We start from the raw sequence: 21307 nt of genomic DNA on the forward strand, positions 1-21307 counted from the left end.
ACTTGTCAATATTGATGTTAATTGTTAATTAAAAAGTAGAAACAATTTGGCACCTTTTTTTTTATTTTTATGTAATTTTTCCCAGATTTTTTGGAAAATAATTGAAGTTTACGTCACATCACATTCCAACATACCAATTAATTTGAAAGCCAAAGATTTACTTTTATACTATGATAATAAAGATAGGAAAATGCAACACTTAATTAATTTGATTATTCTAATTGCATAAATTCCACATGAAACCAAGTTTTCCAAAGGTCGACCTTCCTTCCCTGTTTCTGAAACTGATTTCAATAACTACTTACTTAACTTTAATGTATTAAAAGAATTGATAATAAGAAATATTAGGAGAAATGTAATATGTCTTGCCTTTTTTCCTCTTTCTTTTTTAATTTAATTTCACCTTTTTTTTTAATAATGTTTAAACTTCCTCTGAACTGACTGACGCTTCATTCACTTTATATCTCATACTGCAGTTATTTATTTATTTATGTTCTTGGTTTGAGAAGCCAGACTGTGTTTGTACCGTCCATGGTCTCTGATGTTCTGACTGACTGGAACTTTTCAATAAAGTTTTGAAAAGAAAAAAAAAAAAGATGAGGTGATGATGTCACACAGGTGACAGGTGGAGCTGCAGCTCCGTCTAGTGGCCGGTAGAGGAACTGCAGCTGGTGGACGGTGCGTTCAGGGTCAGTAGAGCTTCATGGTGGTGCGTTCAGGGTCTGGTGGTGCGTTCAGGGTCAGTAGAGCTTCGTGTCGTGGTGCGTTCAGGGTCTGGTGGTGCGTTCAGGGTCTGGTGGTGCGTTCAGGGTCTGGTGGTGCGTTCAGGGTCAGTAGAGCTTCATGGTGGTGCGTTCAGGGTCTGGTGGTGCGTTCAGGGTCAGTAGAGCTTCATGGTGGTGCGTTCAGGGTCTGGTGGTGCGTTCAGGGTCAGTAGAGCTTCATGGTGGTGCGTTCAGGGTCTGGTGGTGCGTTCAGGGTCAGTAGAGCTTCATGGAGGCTGAGAACATCTCCGTCAGGTCTTCCTCGTTGTGTTCTCTGGGAGACAGCTTGGTCACTCGCTCCTGTACAACAACAACAACAACACAACAACAACAACAGCATCACATCAGTCGTCTGAACAACCTCAGGGTTTCCTCCTCAAATGTCTTGTTTTGTCCACAAACCAAAGAGAGACTCAGTTTATTGTCATGAAGGAACAAAGAAACCAGAAATATTCACATTTAAGAAGCTAATATCAGAGAATCTGGACTTTGTTTCTTTAAAAAATGACTCAAACTGATTATTAGATTATTAGAATAGTTGACGATTAATTTAATAATTGATTATTGTTGCAGCTCTGATCTAGATCTTATTGCACATGTATGTGTGGACTGCCACACAACAGTCAGGTTCAATGAAGGGTTAAGTGGGATAAAAAATGGCAATATCTATAAAATAACACAAGAACAGGCAGATTAATATTAAAACACTGGATCAGAATCATACAATACAACATAACACACAGATAAAAACTAAATACTAAAACATTAAAACCAATATGATCCAGAAAAAATCCAGTTAAAATTAGATAATAATACTAAAAAACTTAAAGTAAGGGTGACTCCTAGTGTTGAGCAGTTTGTTCAGCAGAGCATGACAGAGGGCTACTGCCGGTTTTACCATCTCTGTCAACCCTGATGTAGCTGTGTCTGTGTTTACAAACATGTTAACTAGCGCCAGGTGGATTGTTTATGAAGTTAACGAGCTCTGGCCTGAGGATCAAAGAGGTTACCACGGCGATAGGGGCCCCCGCAGGCTGAGACAGACAGAAACGTGGAGAAAAAGAGCCATTTTCTGCCTCTAAACCGGTCTCACATTTAGGCTTAGCATGACAAAACGGTAACTCCTATCAGAACAAAACACAGATCAACGTTGCTCTAAGGACTTACTGAAAATTTCGGTACGATTTGGTGTTTCTACAGTAAATATTTTGGAGACACTGGCAGTTTTAAAACATCAGGCCGTTCTGCTCCTCTCAGAAAATATTTGTATTGGAGTCAATGAGGAGCAGAGACAGACGTGGCTGCACTCAGAGGCTGATTCTGTAAGTTCTGTAAGTCTCTCTGATATTTTGAGCACATGACATGAGAGATAACAAGTTTGTCTTACAAATTCTGAAAAAATTATGTGTGTAGAGTGTAAATTGTGGCCGGGCCAAGTGTGGAAAGAGAAAAAATCTGGAGTTTTTCTGGCCTCTCTCCCACTCTAACCGATGATGTCACGCACTCTGACACGAACATTCTGTCCAATACACACCCATTATAATCTCATAATTTCTCCAAAAATGATCATGGTCATTGATCAGGGATTGATCAAAAACTATATGACCTATCAAAACGTGGAGTAATACGACAATACACAAGACTTGTGTCTACTGTTTAAAGTTTAAATGGAGTCTCTAGGTGAAAGTATGCCTGAGCAGTAGACGTTTGTTAAACTCCAATGATTGGTCTTTTTCGCTCTTTTTTTTTCGCCCGTCCCATTGACTTCAACGCGAAAATTCATTAACTGTTGAGAAAAGTAATAGCACACCGATCCTGATCGAACCGCACGTTTTGATATATAATTTGTCCCGGTGCGATGGCCCGTGGCCCTAATAATAATATTATTAACCATTTATTTCCCACTGACCTGAGGGATGGTTCCTTTGACCAGCGCTGGGATGTCGTCCTTGCTGTATCCCAGCGCTCCCAGTCCGTCCTCCACCTGCAGGTCGAACAGGAACTGACGCAGCGTGTCGGACAGAACGGCGCCGGCGTCGGCACGCTTCACCTGCCGGATGTCTGCACCTGAACGCAACACACAGAGACCGTTACTACATAGACATAATATAGGTAGACGCCCCATGGACGACACTCAGACCCAGGGCCGTTGAATAGGGGAGAAAGGTGATGATAACTCTAGGGGTCCAGCGCCCAGTGGGGCCCATAAAAAACCCCAGTAGTCTAATCTTTGTATGACTGATTTATTCTGCGTAAGACCCTGACTAATACTCATAGTACACTGTAAAAACTCTACATCTTTCCAAGAATATTTGTCTTATTTCTTGTCCAAATGTCTCATTTCTAGTCAAAACTAATCTCTTTCCACTTAAAATAAGACTCATCACCTAAAAATGTACTTGTTTTTAAATCATTTTCACTTCAATTCACAATAAATAGAAAAATCTGCCAGTGAAAGTAAGTTTTTTCTGCTTGTAATAAGGAAGAGAAACTTGCTCCACTATCAGATTTTTTCTACTTATTCCAAGTGAAAATCTGCTTGAAAGAAGTAAAAAGTGTCTAAAAACAAGCTACTTTTAATATGATGAGTCTGATTTTAAGTAGAATGAGATTTGTTTTGACTAGAAATGACATTTTGACTAGAAATAAGACAAATATTCTTGGTAAGATACTTGAGTTTTTGCAGTGTAATGCTGCATTAGCATCAAAACAAAGAAGGCTAAATAAAAAACAATAATACATACGTAGTCTAAGAAAAAAAAAGAGGAAAAGTTAGGGGGAGGGGCCCACTTTAGTATTCTGTAAGGGGGCCCAGAATTCATAGCAACGGCCCTGCGCAGGCATAGCTCACAGTCGGCCATATTGGAACGGGCAACTGTCTCTGACTCTGGCTGCAGTTACATTGCAGTAGATGGTGATCCAGTCATCTGCACTAAAAAAACGATTCATAACTCATATTCATAAGTATAAATCAGTATGTAGCTATTTTAAAAAATGCTACTATCCCTTTAATACCATGACTAGTGTGAACCAATCAGAGCGTAGGACTATAGCTGTGTGTGCAGGTGAACGGGTGAACAGGTGAAGTGGTGAACGGGTTACCTAGGATCTCGGCGGCGTCCAGGTGGCGCTCCGGACACATCGGGGCGGTGAAGCTGAAGACGGCCGGAGAGGTGAGGACCACGGAGAGACCGTGAGGCTGAGCACACACACACACACACAAAGATACACACACACATACACACATACACACAAAGATACACACACACACATTTATTTCTATGTATGTATGTATTTATTTCATTGTCACGTCTATCTGTTATCCAATTGTTATTAATACGATGCTCATCATATGGTTTTATGCACTGTTTATGTATTTTGTAAAGCAATAATAAAGTTGTTTTAAAAAAAAATAAAAAAAATATGTGTGTGTAGCTGTGGTGTGTGTGTGTGTGATGAATGATCCACAGCCCAAAAGATCATAGGATGCCCCCCCACTCCCCTCACCCCCTTCTCTGGACGAACTGTACAACACCCGGTGTCTTTTTTATAGAATACAGATCAATGAAAACATGGAACTGCTCCTTTACCACGGCCAATAATTAAACTCACACACAAACTAACATTCAAAAAGCAAATTAAAAAATATCTTGGAATTTCATATCTGTAAAATAACATACGCACACACACACATACACACAAAGGGTCTTATGTAGCGTAATAGGGTCTCTTGTTGTCATTTTCACTTGTTTTACCCTCTGATTTTATTCTTTTTATTTTATTTTATTAATAACTGCTGTACATCGGAGTTATCTTACACAGGTTTTTTGATGTGGATGACAATCTGATGGTACAGATTTAATGTAAGATTTTGTTGACTTGTCTTCATGTTGTGATTGCAGATTTATGTTTAAATGTTCTGGTTTTAACTGTGAAACAAGACTAGCGGCTTCTAGAGCAGCTGATGGGGATCAGAACAAATAAAACAAAAACAAAAGCCAAGAAGATTGTGAACGAGCCGCCTCATCCCGGACCCTCAGTGTCGCAGCTGCTGCCTTCAGGCGACGCTGCAGGGCATGAAAACCCACACACACAGGCTCAACAACAGTAGCTGCTCTGAACACGGCCAGCATGTAAACATGTAAACATGCAGAATGTGAATATGTGTTGTTGTTTCCTGTGTGTTTTTAATTGATTTTATTTATTTATTTATTTATTATTACGAAGGAGTATTAGGGCCAGCCAAAAAAAAAAAAAAAACAGCACAAGGGGAAAAAAAAAAAGGCAGGAAAAAAAGAAAAAAAAACTGCAGAGGCTTGACCACGTACCACAACAAAGCGAGAAGCGACTGTCGGCTCCATGACAGCAGCAGAGTGACAGACAGGCCAAACTCTGCAGCGCCATAAAAGTGAACAATAAAGCCGATTAACTTTGACTCAATGCCGGAGTTTGACAATGAAAACACAAATCAGTTCCGTGTCCAACCCCTGCTGCTGACGTACAGCAATCAGCAACGCATGTTCTTCATTACTGTCCCCCATATCTATGGCTGCCCCTCCCCCCAAACAAACACACACAATCATTTATAAGTTACATAGAGACGTTATATGAGCTAACGTTTAGCGTGACTAAATGTGACTGGAGACACCTCCGTGACTAGACCACCGCGATCCAGGTCTCTGCCTCCTCCTGTAGTATTTACAAATACTATACAAGGATACTACAGGATAGGCCTATCCCCTCTCCTGTAGTATTTGTAGTATTTAATACTACTACAAGAGCCTGTCTGTCACTCTGCTGCTGTCATAGAGCCGTCAGTCGCTTGTCGCTTTGTTGTGGTACGTGGTCAAGCCTGCAGTTTTGGGTTTTTTTGCCTGGCTTTTTTTTTTCTTGTGCCGGATTTTTTTTTTTTTTTTGGCTGGCCCTAATACTTCTTCGTATATTATAGATGTTTTATTCATTTTTATATTTTTCCTACTTGCACTTTAAGGACTGCACCCAATTATGTTGTACTTGTGCAATGACAATAAAGACATTCATTAGTGTAGCGGTGTGTGTGTGTGTGTAGCTGCTCCTCTCACCACCAGGGGGTGCTCCACGCTGTAGCCTTTAGCTGAGTGGGTCTTCACGTTGCCAGCGATGGGGTACGACATCCCATGACTGCAACACACACACACACACACACACACACAGTCAGGGTGATGCAGCTGTGTGTGTGTGTTGCAGCAGCGTCTTAGTTTTACCACGGTCAGTGAACGCCTCACCACAGGTGAACTCCGGCATTCCCGAAGCCGATCCCAGCGAAGACGCTGGCCAGGTGCATGCTGGACCGAGCCTCCAGGTCCTCAGGGTCCCGCACCGCCCTGGACCAATCACAGCATAGATACATCAATACATCACCGCTCTGGACCAATCACAGCATAGATACATCAATACATCACCGCTCTGGACCAATCACAGACAGAGATACATCAATACATCACCGCTCTGGACCAATCACAGACAGAGATACATCAATACATCACCGCTCTGGACCAATCACAGACAGAGATCAATACATCACCACTCATCACAGGACTTCCTGTATCTGGCCCTTCAAAATAAAAGCCCCATAGTCTTTCATATAGTTCCCTGTATCTGGCCCTTCAAAATAAAAGCCCCATAGTCTTTCATATAGTTCCCTGTATCTGGCCCTTCAAAATAAAAGCCCCATAGTCTTTCATATAGTTCCCTGTATCTGGCCCTTCAAAATAAAAGCCCCATAGTCTTTCATATAGTTCAGTCATATTGATTTTGAGTTCATATTGACAAGACACGGCTACAAAGGCTTGTTTGTTTCTTCCTACGACCAATCGACCAATGATGTTTTGGTCGACCAGTGCTTGTTCAACTATTGGGGGGCAGCGCTAGAAGTGATTTATGTTTTCTTTTTCAGGTTTGAAAATGCCATATCCAATACCCTGTACCATTCAATTTTATTTTATTGAATGACATTTATGTCAAAGATACAGGAGAGTGATAATACACACATAGCAGCCAATAAAATCTGTGGAGATCTCATGACTGATGAAAAATTTGCCGTGTTGCGTGCAGTAGAATTTTGATGCATCGCAATGCATTGTAGAATCGAATCGAATCGAATCCTGGTGAATCGAATCGAATCGTTACCTGGTGAATCGAATCGAATCGAATCGTTACCTGGTGAATCGAATCGAATCGAATCGTTACCTGGTGAATCGAATCGAATCGAATCGTTACCTGGTGAATCGTAATCGAATCGAATCGTTACCTGGTGAATCGAATCGAATCGAATCGTTACCTGGTGAATCGAATCGAATCGAATCGTTACCTGGTGAATCAAATCGAATCGAATCGTTACCTGGTGAATCGTAATCGAATTGAATCGTGAGGGCAGTGCCCAATGCACACCCCTAGTGGTTACCGTTTCATGTACTTGGCGACCACGCTGAGGGCGTGGTTACCGTGGTTACCGACCGTTTCATGTACTTGGCGACCACGTTGAGGGCGTGATTACCGTGGTTACCGACCGTTTCATGTACTTGGCGACCACGTTGAGGGCGTGGTTACCGTGGTTACCGACCGTTTCATGTACTTGGCGACCACGTTGAGGGCGTGGTTACCGTGGTTACCGACCGTTTCATGTACTTGGCGACCACGTTGAGGGCGTGGTTACCGTGGTTACCGACCGTTTCATGTACTTGGCGACCACGTTGAGGGCGTGTCGGGACCAGACGTCGCTGATGGGGTTGCTGCCCTGGTAGGCGGGGCGGAGCAGCGGGTTGGGGGGGCAGGGGCTCCGCTGGTGGTAGGGCAGCGCCGTGTACGACTCCAGGGCATGGCTGTAACCATGGCAACACAACACAGGTAACACAGAGTCAACTGACACCTGAACACGTCCAGAGGGACAGACGTGGACAGACGTGGACATAGTAGGAGGGTTAAAGTGACTTCAAGTCCTGATGCAAAGCTCCCCATGGAAGTATCTTAGGGTCATACAAATAAATCTATCCTAAATTCTTCTACCTTTGCTTCTGCTGTAGCTATAATAACTCATTTGGTGTCAAAGTGAACATTTTCGGAGTCAAGGAATCCAATAAAATAGGTTCCAAGACTAAAAAACAATGATGTTCTCCTTACCATGACTATTTGAGCTAAGATAAAAATGCATGCCAAAAACACATTGCATTTAGAATGTCCACTATGAACTATAATGCCTTCAGCTCCTGGATGAGATCTACAGCTTCTGAGACAACATGGAGCTGCTTGTGTGACAGGATATTGGGTTTTATTCATGTAAAAACATTAATAAAACTATACTGATACTGATTTGTTGAAAGTGCAACAAATATAGCCTACAAGTAGTTAAATAATAAGATGTAATTCATATCACAGTGGTGTCAGGAAAGACCCATTAGCCAAATATTGTGTTGGTCAAAATATAGGCCTACCTAGAACTAGTTACTGCTTGTGTATGTTGATTTAAAAAAGTTGAATTTACATGTATGACCCATTCTGGGTCATATTATACGTCAACTTAAAGTCAAAGGAAAAATGTTTTTACTGTTCTCAAATGTAAAAATGGGTCACACTGGACCCTGTACATTATTTAAGGCTTATATAACCTGATACTGAAATCATTTTACATTGTGCTCCTAAAGTAAACTAACTAATGTTAGTGTAGAGCCCCTTAATAAGCAATGTTCAGCTTTTATGTACATATAGGGAAGTTTAGGTTTGCAGCTCCCACATAAAGCATATGATTAGGACTGACTTATTTCACCAGCGCAGTATAGCTGGTTAAGATCCTCTCTCAGAGTAATGCTGAGAAACTGGAAAGCTTCATTATTTTGGTAGATTTTTACTTTTGTGAATGCTTGTTAATGCTCATCTTATCAATCTCATGATGTTACAGTATCTTTATTTCTTATTTTAAATTAGCCATAATGGAATGTCATGACTGGACTTTAGGCTTCCTATGTCAGTCCACCCTACAGATTGAAAAACATTAGATCCCTGTTCATCATTCAAACTGAGAAACAATCCGGACTATTACAGTCATTTTACAAATAAGCTGTAGGTAACATCCAGGAGCTGAAGGCATTATAGTTCATAGTGGACATTTGGAATGTGTTTTTGGCATGCGTTTTCTTAATTTAAAAAAAGCATATTTTAGCTCAAATTGTCATGGTAAGGAGAACATCATTGTTTTTTAGTCTTGGAACCTATTTTATTGGATTCCTTGACTCCAAAAATGTACAGTTCGACACAAATGAGTTATTATAGCTACAACAGAAGCAAAGATATGATGGGTCTCTCAAGTATGGTCGGTGGCCATTTAAGTCACTGCTCTCGGTAACATCCCCCTCCCCCCCAAAACTTGGACTATTGCACATAGGCTACTGCACTTTTTTTTAAATCATTATTTCTATAAATTATTGTTGTGTGATGTTTATATTCCTCTTGTTTTATTCTTTTTTTTCTCTTTTATCCTGTTGCTATTTGTTGCTGCTGCTGCACAAATGTAAATTTCCCCACTGTGGGACAAATAAAGGGATCTTAACACTTAAAGTGACAAGGAGGAGTTTTGTTAAAGTGAAGTGTCTTCACACTACATTTACGATTTTTTTATATTTTATATTCAAATATTTATTTATTTTTGATACAAAGTGTGATCTCACTTGTGTCTTAGGCTAGATTTGGATAGACAGATGAGGACAGATGTGGACAGAGGGACAGATGTGGACAGATGTGGACAGATGTGGACAGACTGACCAGAGCACGTCGAAGCCGCTGTTGGCGGCGACTCTCTCCGGCATGCTGAGTGTGTGCGTGGGGTCGACGATGCCCAGCGTGGGTCTGAGCGCTCTGCTGGCGATACCTGAGACAGACGGCCAATCACAGCTCAGACTGACGTGATGTCATCGGGAGACGTTTCTATAGCAACCTCACCCACCTGTCTTGGCCTTCAGAGGCTCGTAGTCGAAGATGGCGACGCCGGTCGTCTCGCTGCCGGTGCCGGCCGTGGTCGGGACTGCAACACACAGTGATTGGTTAAAGGGATAGTATCATTTTTTTAAAGTGGGGTTGTATGATCTCCAAATAGCCCCTAAGTACTTTAATTGCAGTAGAAGACTCTCTGCACTCCTCTCGTTAGCAACGCCAGCCCATAATAGCCCTGCCCAGAGATTTACAACATACATTGTTGTGAATGGACCCAAAGAAACGGCCTATTTTCACGGCCTAAAAGAGGTTTTACCTGGAAAAAAATACACAGTTCCATTGTTCACTATAATATATTTTTTTCCAGCCCTTCAAAGTGCAGGAAAAACACAGTTTTTATTTGGACCTAACCAACTGCTGATCGGCGGGCGCTAACCCTGGGCGGAGGGATACGTGAGTTGGTTAGGTCCAAATAAAAACTGTGTTTTTCCTGCACTTTGAAGGGCTGGAAAAAAATATATTATAGTGAACAATGGAACTGTGTATTTTTTTTCAGGTAAAACCTCTTTTAGGCCGTGAAAATAGTCCGTTTCTTTGGGTCCATTCACAACAATGTATGTTGTAAATCTCTGGGCAGGGCTATTATGGGCTGGCGTTGCTAACGGGAGGAGTGCAGAGAGTCTTCTACTGCAATTAAAGTACTTAGGGGCTATTTGGAGATCATACAACCACACTTTAAAAAAATGATACTATCCCTTTAATGATCGACTGCTCCGCCCCTCGCCACCGTCTCCGCCCTGCAGCGGCCCAGCGGTTGCCATGGTTACCTGCGATGAGCGGCTTCAGCGCTCCGGTGACGGGCTTCCCCTTCCCGATGGGAGCGTTGACGAAGTCCAGGAAGTCTGCGTCAGGGTGGCAGGCGTACAGGTTGGCCGCTTTACAGGTGTCGATCACCGAGCCGCCGCCCACCGCCACGAACACGTCGAAGGACTCCTTCTTAGCAAAGGAGATGGCGTCCTTAAAACTGACACACACACACACACACACACACACACACAGACACACAGAGAGACACACACGTGTTGTAGCTGTAGTATCAGTGTTACTACTGTATAGATGACCCATTTTTGTCCACCTGGCACCCTTTCCTACCCCCCCACGGTCAGATGAAAGGTCACTGGGGGCTGATTTTTGGCAAGGAGGTGTATTTTTGGGTCAACTCTGGATGTCCCGAATTTCAGAATGATAGTCCAATTTTTGGGCCCGTTACGAAAAATAAACACGTTAATGATCCTTCGTTGGACGGAAATGTCCACCTCTGCCTATGGGATTTTTAATGCATTTTTTAAAAGAAATTTAACTAACAGGTATCACCATGTAACGTTCCAGTTTTATTACTCACATTTAGACAAACATTTTTTGTATTACAAGTTTTCTGAAATGTTATGTTTAAATATGTAAATGAGGCAATATCTAATGAAATATGCACTGATTTGTTTACATTTACATTTACATTTCCAGAACTGAAATGGATACAGCTATTTTCAAAATTCTTTTTTTATTTTGTTGACATATTTGTGTCTAAAGTTTTCACCGAGGGAATTTTGGATATCTCTTCTTATCACTCTGTAAATGAGAAAATACTGTCAATACTGTAAAAAAAAAAATCATATTTCGCCATACGCGTATGAATAAAATGTTGTATGAATGATATATCAACAATGCACTAGAATATAATACAGACTGGAATAAAGAATAAAAAAATTTAAATAAATGAAAATAGAGAACTCATGTGTTGTTGCTGCAACAACAACTGGCCAACAAGGGGTTAAACATTTTTGTAACCCATGTCAAAAGTGATTTTTATGATAGGTCAAGATCCAGCCTTATATGTATCACAAAAATTTTGGGAGTAACTGATCGGGAGCCTCTGTGTATGTTGTTATGCCGTTGTAGTGAGATGGGAAGACGGTGTTAGCGGCGGATGCTAACCGCTACCGCTAGCCGAAGTTAGCGTCGAGCTAGCTCACTACAACGGTCCTCATACTTGTTACCAGTGTCGGTGACGGTGGGGAATCGGTTTGTATTTCTGTTTCTTTGCCGTCCTGACTGCTGCTGCTGAGAGAGAGACGTGCTAGCTGCTAGCACTCGTTAGCATCAGAGACAGCTAGTGCAGCTAGCAGCCCTGAGCTACTACTCTACTGCCTGAACAAAACAGAGCAAAAGACCAAACTACAGCTGGGGGGGGGGGGGGCAGACCCAACCTTTAACTCTGGTTCAGACTAATGAAACTGAAACATCTGGAGCTGTGACATCACTTCCTGTCTGAGTGGTGAGCTCACCTGGCGTCGGTGGGCTCCACGCGAACGCGGTCGTACACCTTGTACTTGACTCCGCTGCGGGCCAGAGACTCCAGCACGGCCTTGACCGGGGGGAGGAGGGACAGGTTCTGGTCCGTCATCAGACACACGTTCCTGGCCCCGAGGTTCTGCAGGTCCTGGAGCGGCACACGGAGCAGACGGAGCAGACGGAGCAGACGGAGCGTTACAGCTGCGTTACAGCTGCGTTACAGCTGCGTTACTGCTGCGTTACTGCTGCGTTACAGCTGCGTTACAGCTGCGTTACAGCTGCGTTACAGCTGCGTTACAGCTGCGTTACAGCTGCATTACAGCTGCATTACAGCAGAAATGCAGCGGCATTGAAACGGCATTATGGTACAGACACACCAACTCCGGTGGCAACGGATCCCGACGCAGCTAATCGCCGACCGCACCGGCGAGTGGGCGGTTCTGTGTGACGTGGTGCGGAGCTTGAGTTTCGCTGCCGTTTCCAACATGGCGGCCGGGTCACAAACGATCTCATTTTACAGTTAAACAACACACTAAAGTATGTTTCTGAAAACATTTGAGGTGGGATGTGTAGCGCAGTAACAGAATCTGGATTTATATTTGATCAACAACGCCGAGTTTGATAGTTTGAACGGAGTTTCTGAGCCGGCCGCATTGCGTTGGACGGACGTCATTTGCATAAAGTTCAATCTATCGAACTTTATGCAAATTCACATACGGCGACGGGGCCGTCAACTGGACGTGCTGTGTCCATGATGCACCGCGCGGCCGGAGCTCCTGCTCTACATACTGTAGACAATGAATGGGATCTGTTGACTTGACGTCCGTTGCCGGAGTTGGTGTGTCTGTACCAATACAGCTGCGTTACAGCTCAGTGAGCGTCAGGTCACACTGAGGAGGAGGAAGATGATGAAGATGATGATGATGATGATGGTTAGTTACCATGCCGATCTCTCTGCTGACTCCCTCTCCGTACCGGATGTTGGAACTGGCCATCTGACAGAAACACACAGGAAAGGAATCCATCAGCACAGTGTATGAGTGTGTCTGTGCGTGTGTGCGTGCGTGTGTGTGTGTGTGTGTGTGTGTGTGTGTGTGTGTGTGTGTGTGTGTGAGTGTGTGAGTGTGTGTGTGTGTGTGTGTGTGTGTGTGTGTGAGTGTGTGTGTGTGTGTGTGTGTGTGTGTGTGTGTGTGTGTGAGTGTGTGAGTGTGTGTGTGTGTGTGTGTGTGTGTGTGAGTGTGTGTGTGTGTGTGTGTGTGTGTGAGTGTGTGTGTGTGTGTGTGTGTGTGTGTGAGTGTGTGTGTGTGTGTGTCTGTGTGTGTGTGTGTGTGTGAGTGTGTGTGTCACCTCGAAGGCGTAGTCTGTCTTGCCGACCGTACATTCTGCAGCTCCTGCAGAACCTGCAGGACAAACTCAGTTATAAGTGACATGACAGTTTATTGATCAATAACAGATACACAGATACAACACTGTTGTGTATCTGTTAACACAAGTTGTGTTGTTGAGTTTCCTCTGGAGGTGAGGGGTCGTCCAGGTTAAATATTGATGAAGGTGTGTGTGTGTGTACCTTGGTGGAAGGTGTGTGAGTGAGCAGGACACCTGCACCTGTGGACACAAACACACAAACACACTCGTGTCAGTCAGACAGCACCTGATGAACTCTGTTCATTCATAAAACTGTGTGTAGGAAAGATGTGTGCACGCATGTCCTACGTCCTACGTTGTGTCTCATCTTAAAGGACAAAGCAAGTCAAGAGTTGATATTCCTGTGTTTATGACACAAACGGGAGCTTTCCCACTGTCCGTGAACACACCGCACTGCAAAAATTCAACATCTTACCAAGAATATTTGTCTTATTTCTAGTCAAAATGTCTCATTTCTAGTCAAAACAAATCTAATTATACTTAAAATCAGACTCATCACATTTAAAAAGTAGCTTGTTTTTGACACTTTTTAATTTTTTCAAGCAAATTTTCCACTTTAAATAAGTAGAAAAATCTGATAGTGGAGCAAGTTTTTCTTTCTTATTACAAGCACAAAAAACTTGCTTTCACTGGCAGATTTTTCTACTTATTTCAAGTGAAATTTAGTTTGAAACAAGTGAAAATGATCTAAAAACAAGTTAATTTTAGGTGATGAGTCTTATTTTAAGTGGAAAGAGATTAGTTTTGACTAGAAATGAGACATTTTGACAAGAAATAAGACAAATATTCTTGGTAAGATATTGAGTTTTTGCAGTGCAGAGTTGATATTCCTGTGTTTATGACACAAACGGGAGCTTCCCACTGCACCTGAACACACCGAGCGTCAACTTGGGTCTTGACTCCGCCAGACTTTGAATTAGATCTAGGCTGCGTTCCAAAAACAGGTTGAGTTTCCCTCGTTCACTTGCCCTCAGCTCTTGCTATGATGTCACACGGAGGCCACTTGGAGAGCGGAGGGAAAGTGGGCGGGGGAGGAGTAGAAGAGGTAAACGGAACGCACCTGCCCTCGTTCACTAACAGCTGGGACAATCACTGGTCGACCACATGTCGTAGGTGTAGCGCTGTACTGCCTCTTAAGGGGGGGTTGGCAGGTTTACGGTGAAAATTCAATACTCTATAATATCAATATAATACTACTCTTTCTCTCTGTCTGTCACTGATGATGAGCTCTGCTTCATCAGACCAATCCTGATTAACATGCCTTATTAAACTACACATCAACACAGGCACAGCAACTATGTGAATATGAAACGTCAGATTAAAAAGGCTCTTTAGACACGTTTTTTTTTGTGACAAATAAGTTTGTCTATTATATATCTCTACTAGCCGACCACTTGTAAATTGTTTGTTCTGACATGTCACTGCTAAACTAGTTTATTGAATTGAATATTTACTGACCCCTTTCATTTATTTTCTTCTTTGGTGGTAAACACACAACTGGTGCTTGAGGTTCATTATCGCCACCGCATGGATGTATTTTTCATGCACCACTGCAATGCATTGTGGGTGATATACAGCTCTGGAGTGACCATCGATGTTGACTTGATCACTCAGCCCTCAAGGGTCGATCTCACCAAGTTCACTTCAGCTGTTTAGAGAAATGGAACAGCCCTTATGATGGCGGCGGGGGGGGGGTTCCCCCGAGGGCAAGTGCTGAGGGCAAGTGCTGAGGGCAAGTGAGCGAGGGCGACTCAACACGCTTTTGGAACGCAGCCCAAGTTTTACAAACATGTCGGCTTGTTGAAGTAAATAAACTTCTGGCTGCATGTTTGAGTCTCCATCTGACGCTGTCTGTGGCTTTGAGGGATGGAAACAGCCTAAACAGCAGAACTTCAATCCGCTCCCATTCATCGTTGCCGTGGCGACGCGGGGACAGACACAACTACCACAAAACAGGAGACATTAAACTGAAAACCTTCAGATTCCTTCTTTTAGACCTAAAATGATATGAATATACAGCCTGAGGTGAATTTACCAGGAATTGTCCTTTAACAAACAGCTCATTTCCTGGTTGCACATGATTCTGATCCAGGACCCGGTTCCTCTCAGTTTGGACCTGAGCATTTTTAAATGACCAGATTTCTGAACCGATCCCCCTCCCCCACCGCAGTGAAGCTGGTTTAAAGTTGGATATTTGACAGACATTCGCTCCTTCTCAAAACATTAAACATTCATAGAAAATATAAGATGTGTTCAAATGCAATAAAAAGAGGAGTGTGTCATTGAGCCAACAGGTCACATGACCTGGGAGTTATTGAGCTCTAAGGCTCAGATTTACAGTGTAAAATATTTTAAAAATTCATGTGACCTGTTGGCTCAAATTCAACACTAAGCCTCCTCTGTGATAGGCTACACATCTTTTTATTGCATTTGAACACATGTAATATTTTATATGAATTTTTAATGTAGCCTATTGAGGAGGAGCGAATGTCACCGCAGTGAAGTTAGTTTGAAGTTGGATATTTAGATATTTAGATGGATAGATAGATGGATGGATGGATGGATGGATGGATGGATGGATGGATGGATGGATGGATGGATGGATGGATGGATGGATAGATAGATAGATAGATAGATAGATAGATAGATAGATAGATAGATAGATAGATAGATAGATAGATAGATAGATAGATGGATAGATAGATTTACTTTATTAATCCCGAAGGAATTTGACAGACATTCGCTCCTTCTCAATACATTAAAAATTCATATAAAATATTACATGTGTTTAAATGCAATAACAACAGGTGACTAACTAACTAACTAACTCTACCATCCTGTGTTGGTTTTGAGTCAACAGGTCACATGACCTGGGAGTTATTGAGCTCTAACGCTCATATTTACTGTATAAAATATATTAAAAATTCATGTGACCTGTTATTGGCTCAAAACCAACACTAAGCCTCCTCTATGACACACACCTTTTTATTGCATTTAAACACATTTTATATGCATTTTTAATGTAGCCTATTGAGAAGGAGCGAATGTCTGTCAAATATCCAACTTTAAACTAACTTCACTGCGGTGACATTCGCTCCTTCTCAATAGGCTACATTAAAAATTCATATAAAATATTACATGTGTTCAAATGCAATAAAAAGGTGTGTAGCCTATCACAGAGGAGGCTTAGTGTTGGTTTTGAGCCAATAGAAACTAAGGGGCATGTTAGAATAAAATAACTGGAGCTCTACTAGTGTTGCATGTTACTCCACTGGTGCTGTTTTTACATTTAACACCTCTTTATAATTGTTTTTTAATGAACTTTTTATATGTAAATGTTAGAAATAGCTCCCAGGTCATGTGATACATCTCTTGTTTTTACATTTTACATCTCTAAATATTTATTATTAATTTATTATATGTAGGTAAATCTGAGCCTTAGAGCTCAATAACTCCCAGGTCATGTGACCTGTTGGCTCAATGACACACTCCTCTTTTTATTGCATTTGAACACATCTTATATTTTATATGAATTTTTAATGTAGCCTATTGAGAAGGAGCGAATATCCAACTTCAGACTAACTTCACTGCGCCCCTCCCCCCTGCCCCTCTACACGGTGTTTACAGGTTTTAAAGTTACATTCCGGACCGACCCGGACTGAAGAAGTTTAACTCTTTACTCACGCTGCGGTCTGGAGCTGCCGCAGCAGATGCACCACCCGGTCTCTTCCCGCCATGACTCAGAACAACTGGAGATCCTCCTCACGAGCCGTGGACCGAGGTCACAACAACACCACCAAGTCTCCGCAGAGGGACACACACCACCACACGCTACTTCCGGCCTGTCCTTTCACAGTAAAAGTCTCCGCAGAGGGACACACACCACAACACGCTACTTCCGTCCTGTTCTTTCACAGTAAAAGTCTCCGCAGAGGGACACACACCACCACACGCTACTTCCGGCCTGTCCTTTCACAGTAAAAGTCACTCACTTTTATTATTCTCCTATTAATGCTGTGTTTAATCGAGCATGTAGATTCTATCTAGGTGTGGGTAAATACACCCCAAATGCTGCTATACAAGGTGATATGGGCTGGAAAACCCCATGGCAGTGGTCCTGTATTTTTAAAAACTGGCAAAGACTCTGTGGAATGTCTGACAGTCGATTATGCAGGGCCGTTGCTAGGAATCCTGGGTCCCCTTAAAGAATACTAAAGTGGGCCCCTCCCCCCAACTTTTCCTTTTTTTTTTTTTTTTTTAAATTTGTCTTATTTCTAGTCAAAATGTCATTTCTAGTCAAAACAAATCTCATTCTACTTAAAATAAGACTCATCATATTAAAAGCAGCTTGTTTTTAGACACTTTTTACTTCTTTCAAGCAGATTTTCACTTGGAATAAGTAGAAAAAATCTGATAGTGGAGCAAGTTTTTCTTCCTTATTACAAGCACAAAAACCTGCTTTCACTGGCAGATTTTTTCTACTTATTTCAAGTGAAAATTTGTTTGAAACAAGTGAAAATGATCTAAAAACAAGTTAATTTTTAGGTGATGAGTCTTATTTTAAGTGGAGAGAGATTAGTTTTGACTAGAAATGAGACATTTGGACAAGAAATAAGACAAATATTCTTGGAAAGATGTAGAGTTTTTACAGTGTACTATGAGTATTAGTCAGGGTCTTACGCAGAATAAATCAGTCATACAAAGATCAGACTACTGGGGTTTTTTATGGGCCCCACTGGGCGCTGGGCCCCTAGAGTTATCATCACCTTTCTCCCCTAGACAACGGCCCTGGACTCCCCAGAGGGACACACACCACTACACGCTACTTCCGGCCTGTCCTTTCACAGTAAAAGTCTCCGCAGAGGGACACACACCACACCACGCTACTTCCGGCCTGTCCTTTCACAGTAAAAGTCTCCGCAGAGGGACACACACCACACCACGCTACTTCCGGCCTGTCCTTTCACAGTAAAAGTCTCCGCAGAGGGACACACACCACCACACGCTACTTCCGGCCTGTCCTTTCACAGTAAAAGTCTCCGCAGAGGGACACACACCACCACACGCTACTTCCGGCCTGTCCTTTCACAGTAAAAGTCTCCGCAGAGGGACACACACCACCACACGCTACTTCCGGCCTGTCCTTTCACAGTAAAAGTCTCCACCAGGGCCGTTGCTATGAATTCTGGGCCCCCTTAAAGAATACTAAAGTGGGCCCCTCCCCCTAACTTTTCCTCTTTTTTTCTTAGACTACGTATGTATTATGGTTTTTTATTTAGCCTTCTTTGTTTTGATGCTAATGCAGCATTACACTGCAAAAACTCAAGTATCTTAGCAAGAATATTTGTCTTATTTCTAGTCAAAATGTCATTTCTAGTCAAAACAAATCTCATTCTACTTAAAATAAGACTCATCATATTAAAAGTAGCTTGTTTTTAGACACTTTTTACTTCTTTCAAGCAGATTTTCACTTGGAATAAGTAGAAAAAATCTGATAGTGGAGCAAGTTTTTCTTCCTTATTACAAGCACAAAAACTTACTTTCACTGGCAGATTTTTCTATTTATTGTGAATTTAAGTGAAAATGATCTAAAAACAAGTTAATTTTTAGGTAATGAGTCTTATTTTAAGTGGAAAGAGATTAGTTTTGACTAGAAATGAGACATTTGGACAAGAAATAAGACAAATATTCTTGTAAAGATGTAGAGTTTTTACAGTGTACTATGAGTATTAGTCAGGGTCTTACGCAGAATAAATCAGTCATACAAAGATTAGACTACTGGGGTTTTTTATGGGCCCCACTGGGCGCTGGGCCCCTAGAGTTATCACCACCTTTCTCCCCTAGACAACGGCCCTGGCAACACGACTACTCCTGGTGAAGGACGGACAGCTAGCTGCCTACGAGCCGGTGACCTTTGACCTGCAGGCTGTAGTTCATGGTTGCCGTGATAATGCAGAGCTGTCAATGATTTACCATCCTTATCTACTGAGAAGTGTCAGAGTGGTGGTCTATCTTGTCTATCTGTGGGTTCGTTCCGTTTGTTCTGTTGTTTCAGTTGTTTGGTTTTTGTCTTTGGAACCAACTCATTTACTAAAAACGTAAATGTCTGTGTGTTAAACTTCAATAAAAATGTTCAATAAAAAAGACTAGTCACTCTAAAACTCGACCTTCACGTATGTTTGTTTGTTTTGGGATTCCTTAATTCAAAGATTTCATATGAACAACCAGATTAATAGTGAGTCATTGGTTTATAATCCCAGTAAAATATTCCCATCAAACAGAATAAGGAAGAGGAACATGAGTGAGAGGAATGGAGATCAATACACAGACACCAGTTCAACTGAAACAAATCAAATCAAATCAAATAAACTTTATTTGTCTTGGGCAAGTAGCGCAGTTAGAAACAACTGCCTTGTTCATACACACATACACACCAGAATAAACAACAGTATCAATGACAAGCATAGGTGTATAATACACTACATAGGCTACACAAAAGTGTAAAAACTGGGTGCAAAAACTCAAAATCTTATCAAGAATATTTGTCTTATTTCTAGTCAAAACAAATCTCATTCTACCTAAAATCAGACTCATCACATTAAAAAGCAGCTTGTTTTTAGACACTTTTTTTTTTTACTTTTTTCAAGCAGATTTTCACTTGAAATAAGTAGAAAAATCTGATAGTGGAGCAAGTTTTTCTTTCTTATTACAAGCACAAAAAACTTGCTTTCACTGGCAGATTTTTCTACTTATTTCAAATGAAAATTTGTTTGAAACAAGTGAAAATGATCTAAAAACAAGTTAATTTTTAGGTGATGAGTCTTATTTTAAGTGGAAAGAGATTAGTTTTGACTAGAAATGAGACATTTGGACAAGAAATAAGACAAATATTCTTGGAAAGATTTTGAGTTTTTGCAGTGTGAGTGCAATAAATAGGTTCAAATACAGAGTTATAACACAAAGTTCAGATACAACATTCAACATTCAAACAGAGTTCGAGTGAAGCTTTAGTAGAAAGGTTATAATGTGGTTAGAAAGCTTCCCCCAGCAGGTCAGAGTCGTATATCAGCATCATGTGACCACACCTTCACCTACAGCTACAGCTACACAACCTCCTCCAGCAGCCCAGTCCAAAGAGCAAGGTCTCTGTTGTGTCACCGTCTGTGTCCCGCTGTGGAGGTAAGGTGAACAGGTTAAATGTTTTACTTACCTGTCGTTGTGTTGCTGTTGTGTTGTTGTAATGTTGTTACTGTAGCTGAGTCACAGCTGGAACTGTAAAGTCTGGACCGACAGAACCAGGTCCGCCGTGTCGTATCTGTCCTGTACTGCCTGTACCTGTAGTCACCGATCAATACTGACTGTCACCGATCAATACTGCCTGTCACCGATCAATACTGACTGTCACCGATCAATACTCACTGTCACCGATCAATACTGCCTGTTACCGATCAATACTGACTGTTACTGATCAATACTGACTGTTACTGATCAATACTGACGGTTACCGATCAATACTGACTGTCACCGATCAATACTGCCTGTTACTACCTGTCACCGATCAATACTCACTGTTACCGATCAATACTGACTGTTACCGATCAATACTGACTGTTACAGATCAATACTGACTGTCACCGATCAATACTGACTGTTACAGATCAATACTGACTGTCACCGATCAATACTGACTGTTACTGATCAATACTGACGGTTACCGATCAATACTGACTGTCACCGATCAATACTGCCTGTTACTACCTGTCACCGATCAATACTGACTGTTACAGATCAATACTCACTGTTACCGA

At 41.8% G+C, this 21307-nt stretch overlaps 1 protein-coding gene across 1 annotated transcript; it reads right to left on the reverse strand.

Annotated features, from left to right (window-relative positions):
* Positions 1–33: 33 nt before the first annotated feature.
* adhfe1 (alcohol dehydrogenase iron containing 1) lies at positions 34–17324 on the reverse strand. The gene is made up of 14 exons (XM_085804220.1): positions 17184–17324; positions 13642–13679; positions 13422–13474; positions 13016–13069; positions 12068–12222; positions 10553–10749; positions 9739–9816; positions 9558–9663; positions 7472–7624; positions 6029–6127; positions 5846–5924; positions 3867–3963; positions 2674–2831; positions 34–1064 (listed from the first exon to the last, which is right to left on the reverse strand). Exons 1-14 carry the CDS (start codon positions 17234–17236, stop codon positions 981–983), a joined length of 1404 nt encoding a protein of 467 aa, XP_085660346.1. The 5' UTR covers positions 17237–17324; the 3' UTR covers positions 34–980.
* Between the last annotated feature and the right edge of the window lie 3983 nt (positions 17325–21307).

Source organism: Trachurus japonicus, chromosome 17, assembly GCF_045865225.1.
Source record: "Trachurus japonicus isolate A0001 chromosome 17, Traja_1.0".
NCBI classification, from domain to species: domain Eukaryota; kingdom Metazoa; phylum Chordata; class Actinopteri; order Carangiformes; family Carangidae; genus Trachurus; species Trachurus japonicus.

Bases quoted from the DNA above. Each gene is read 5' to 3' on its own strand.
- adhfe1 (XM_085804220.1), bottom strand. From the start codon at position 17,236: ATGGCGGGAAGAGACCGGGTGGTGCATCTGCTGCGGCAGCTCCAGACC. The intron at 13,680-17,183 runs GTGAGTAAAGAG...TTGTGTCCACAG, and splicing joins CGGCAGCTCCAGACCGCAGC to GTGCAGGTGTCCTGCTCACT. The intron at 3,964-5,845 runs GTGAGAGGAGCA...GTGTGTGCTCAG, and splicing joins GCGTGGAGCACCCCCTGGTG to CCTCACGGTCTCTCCGTGGT.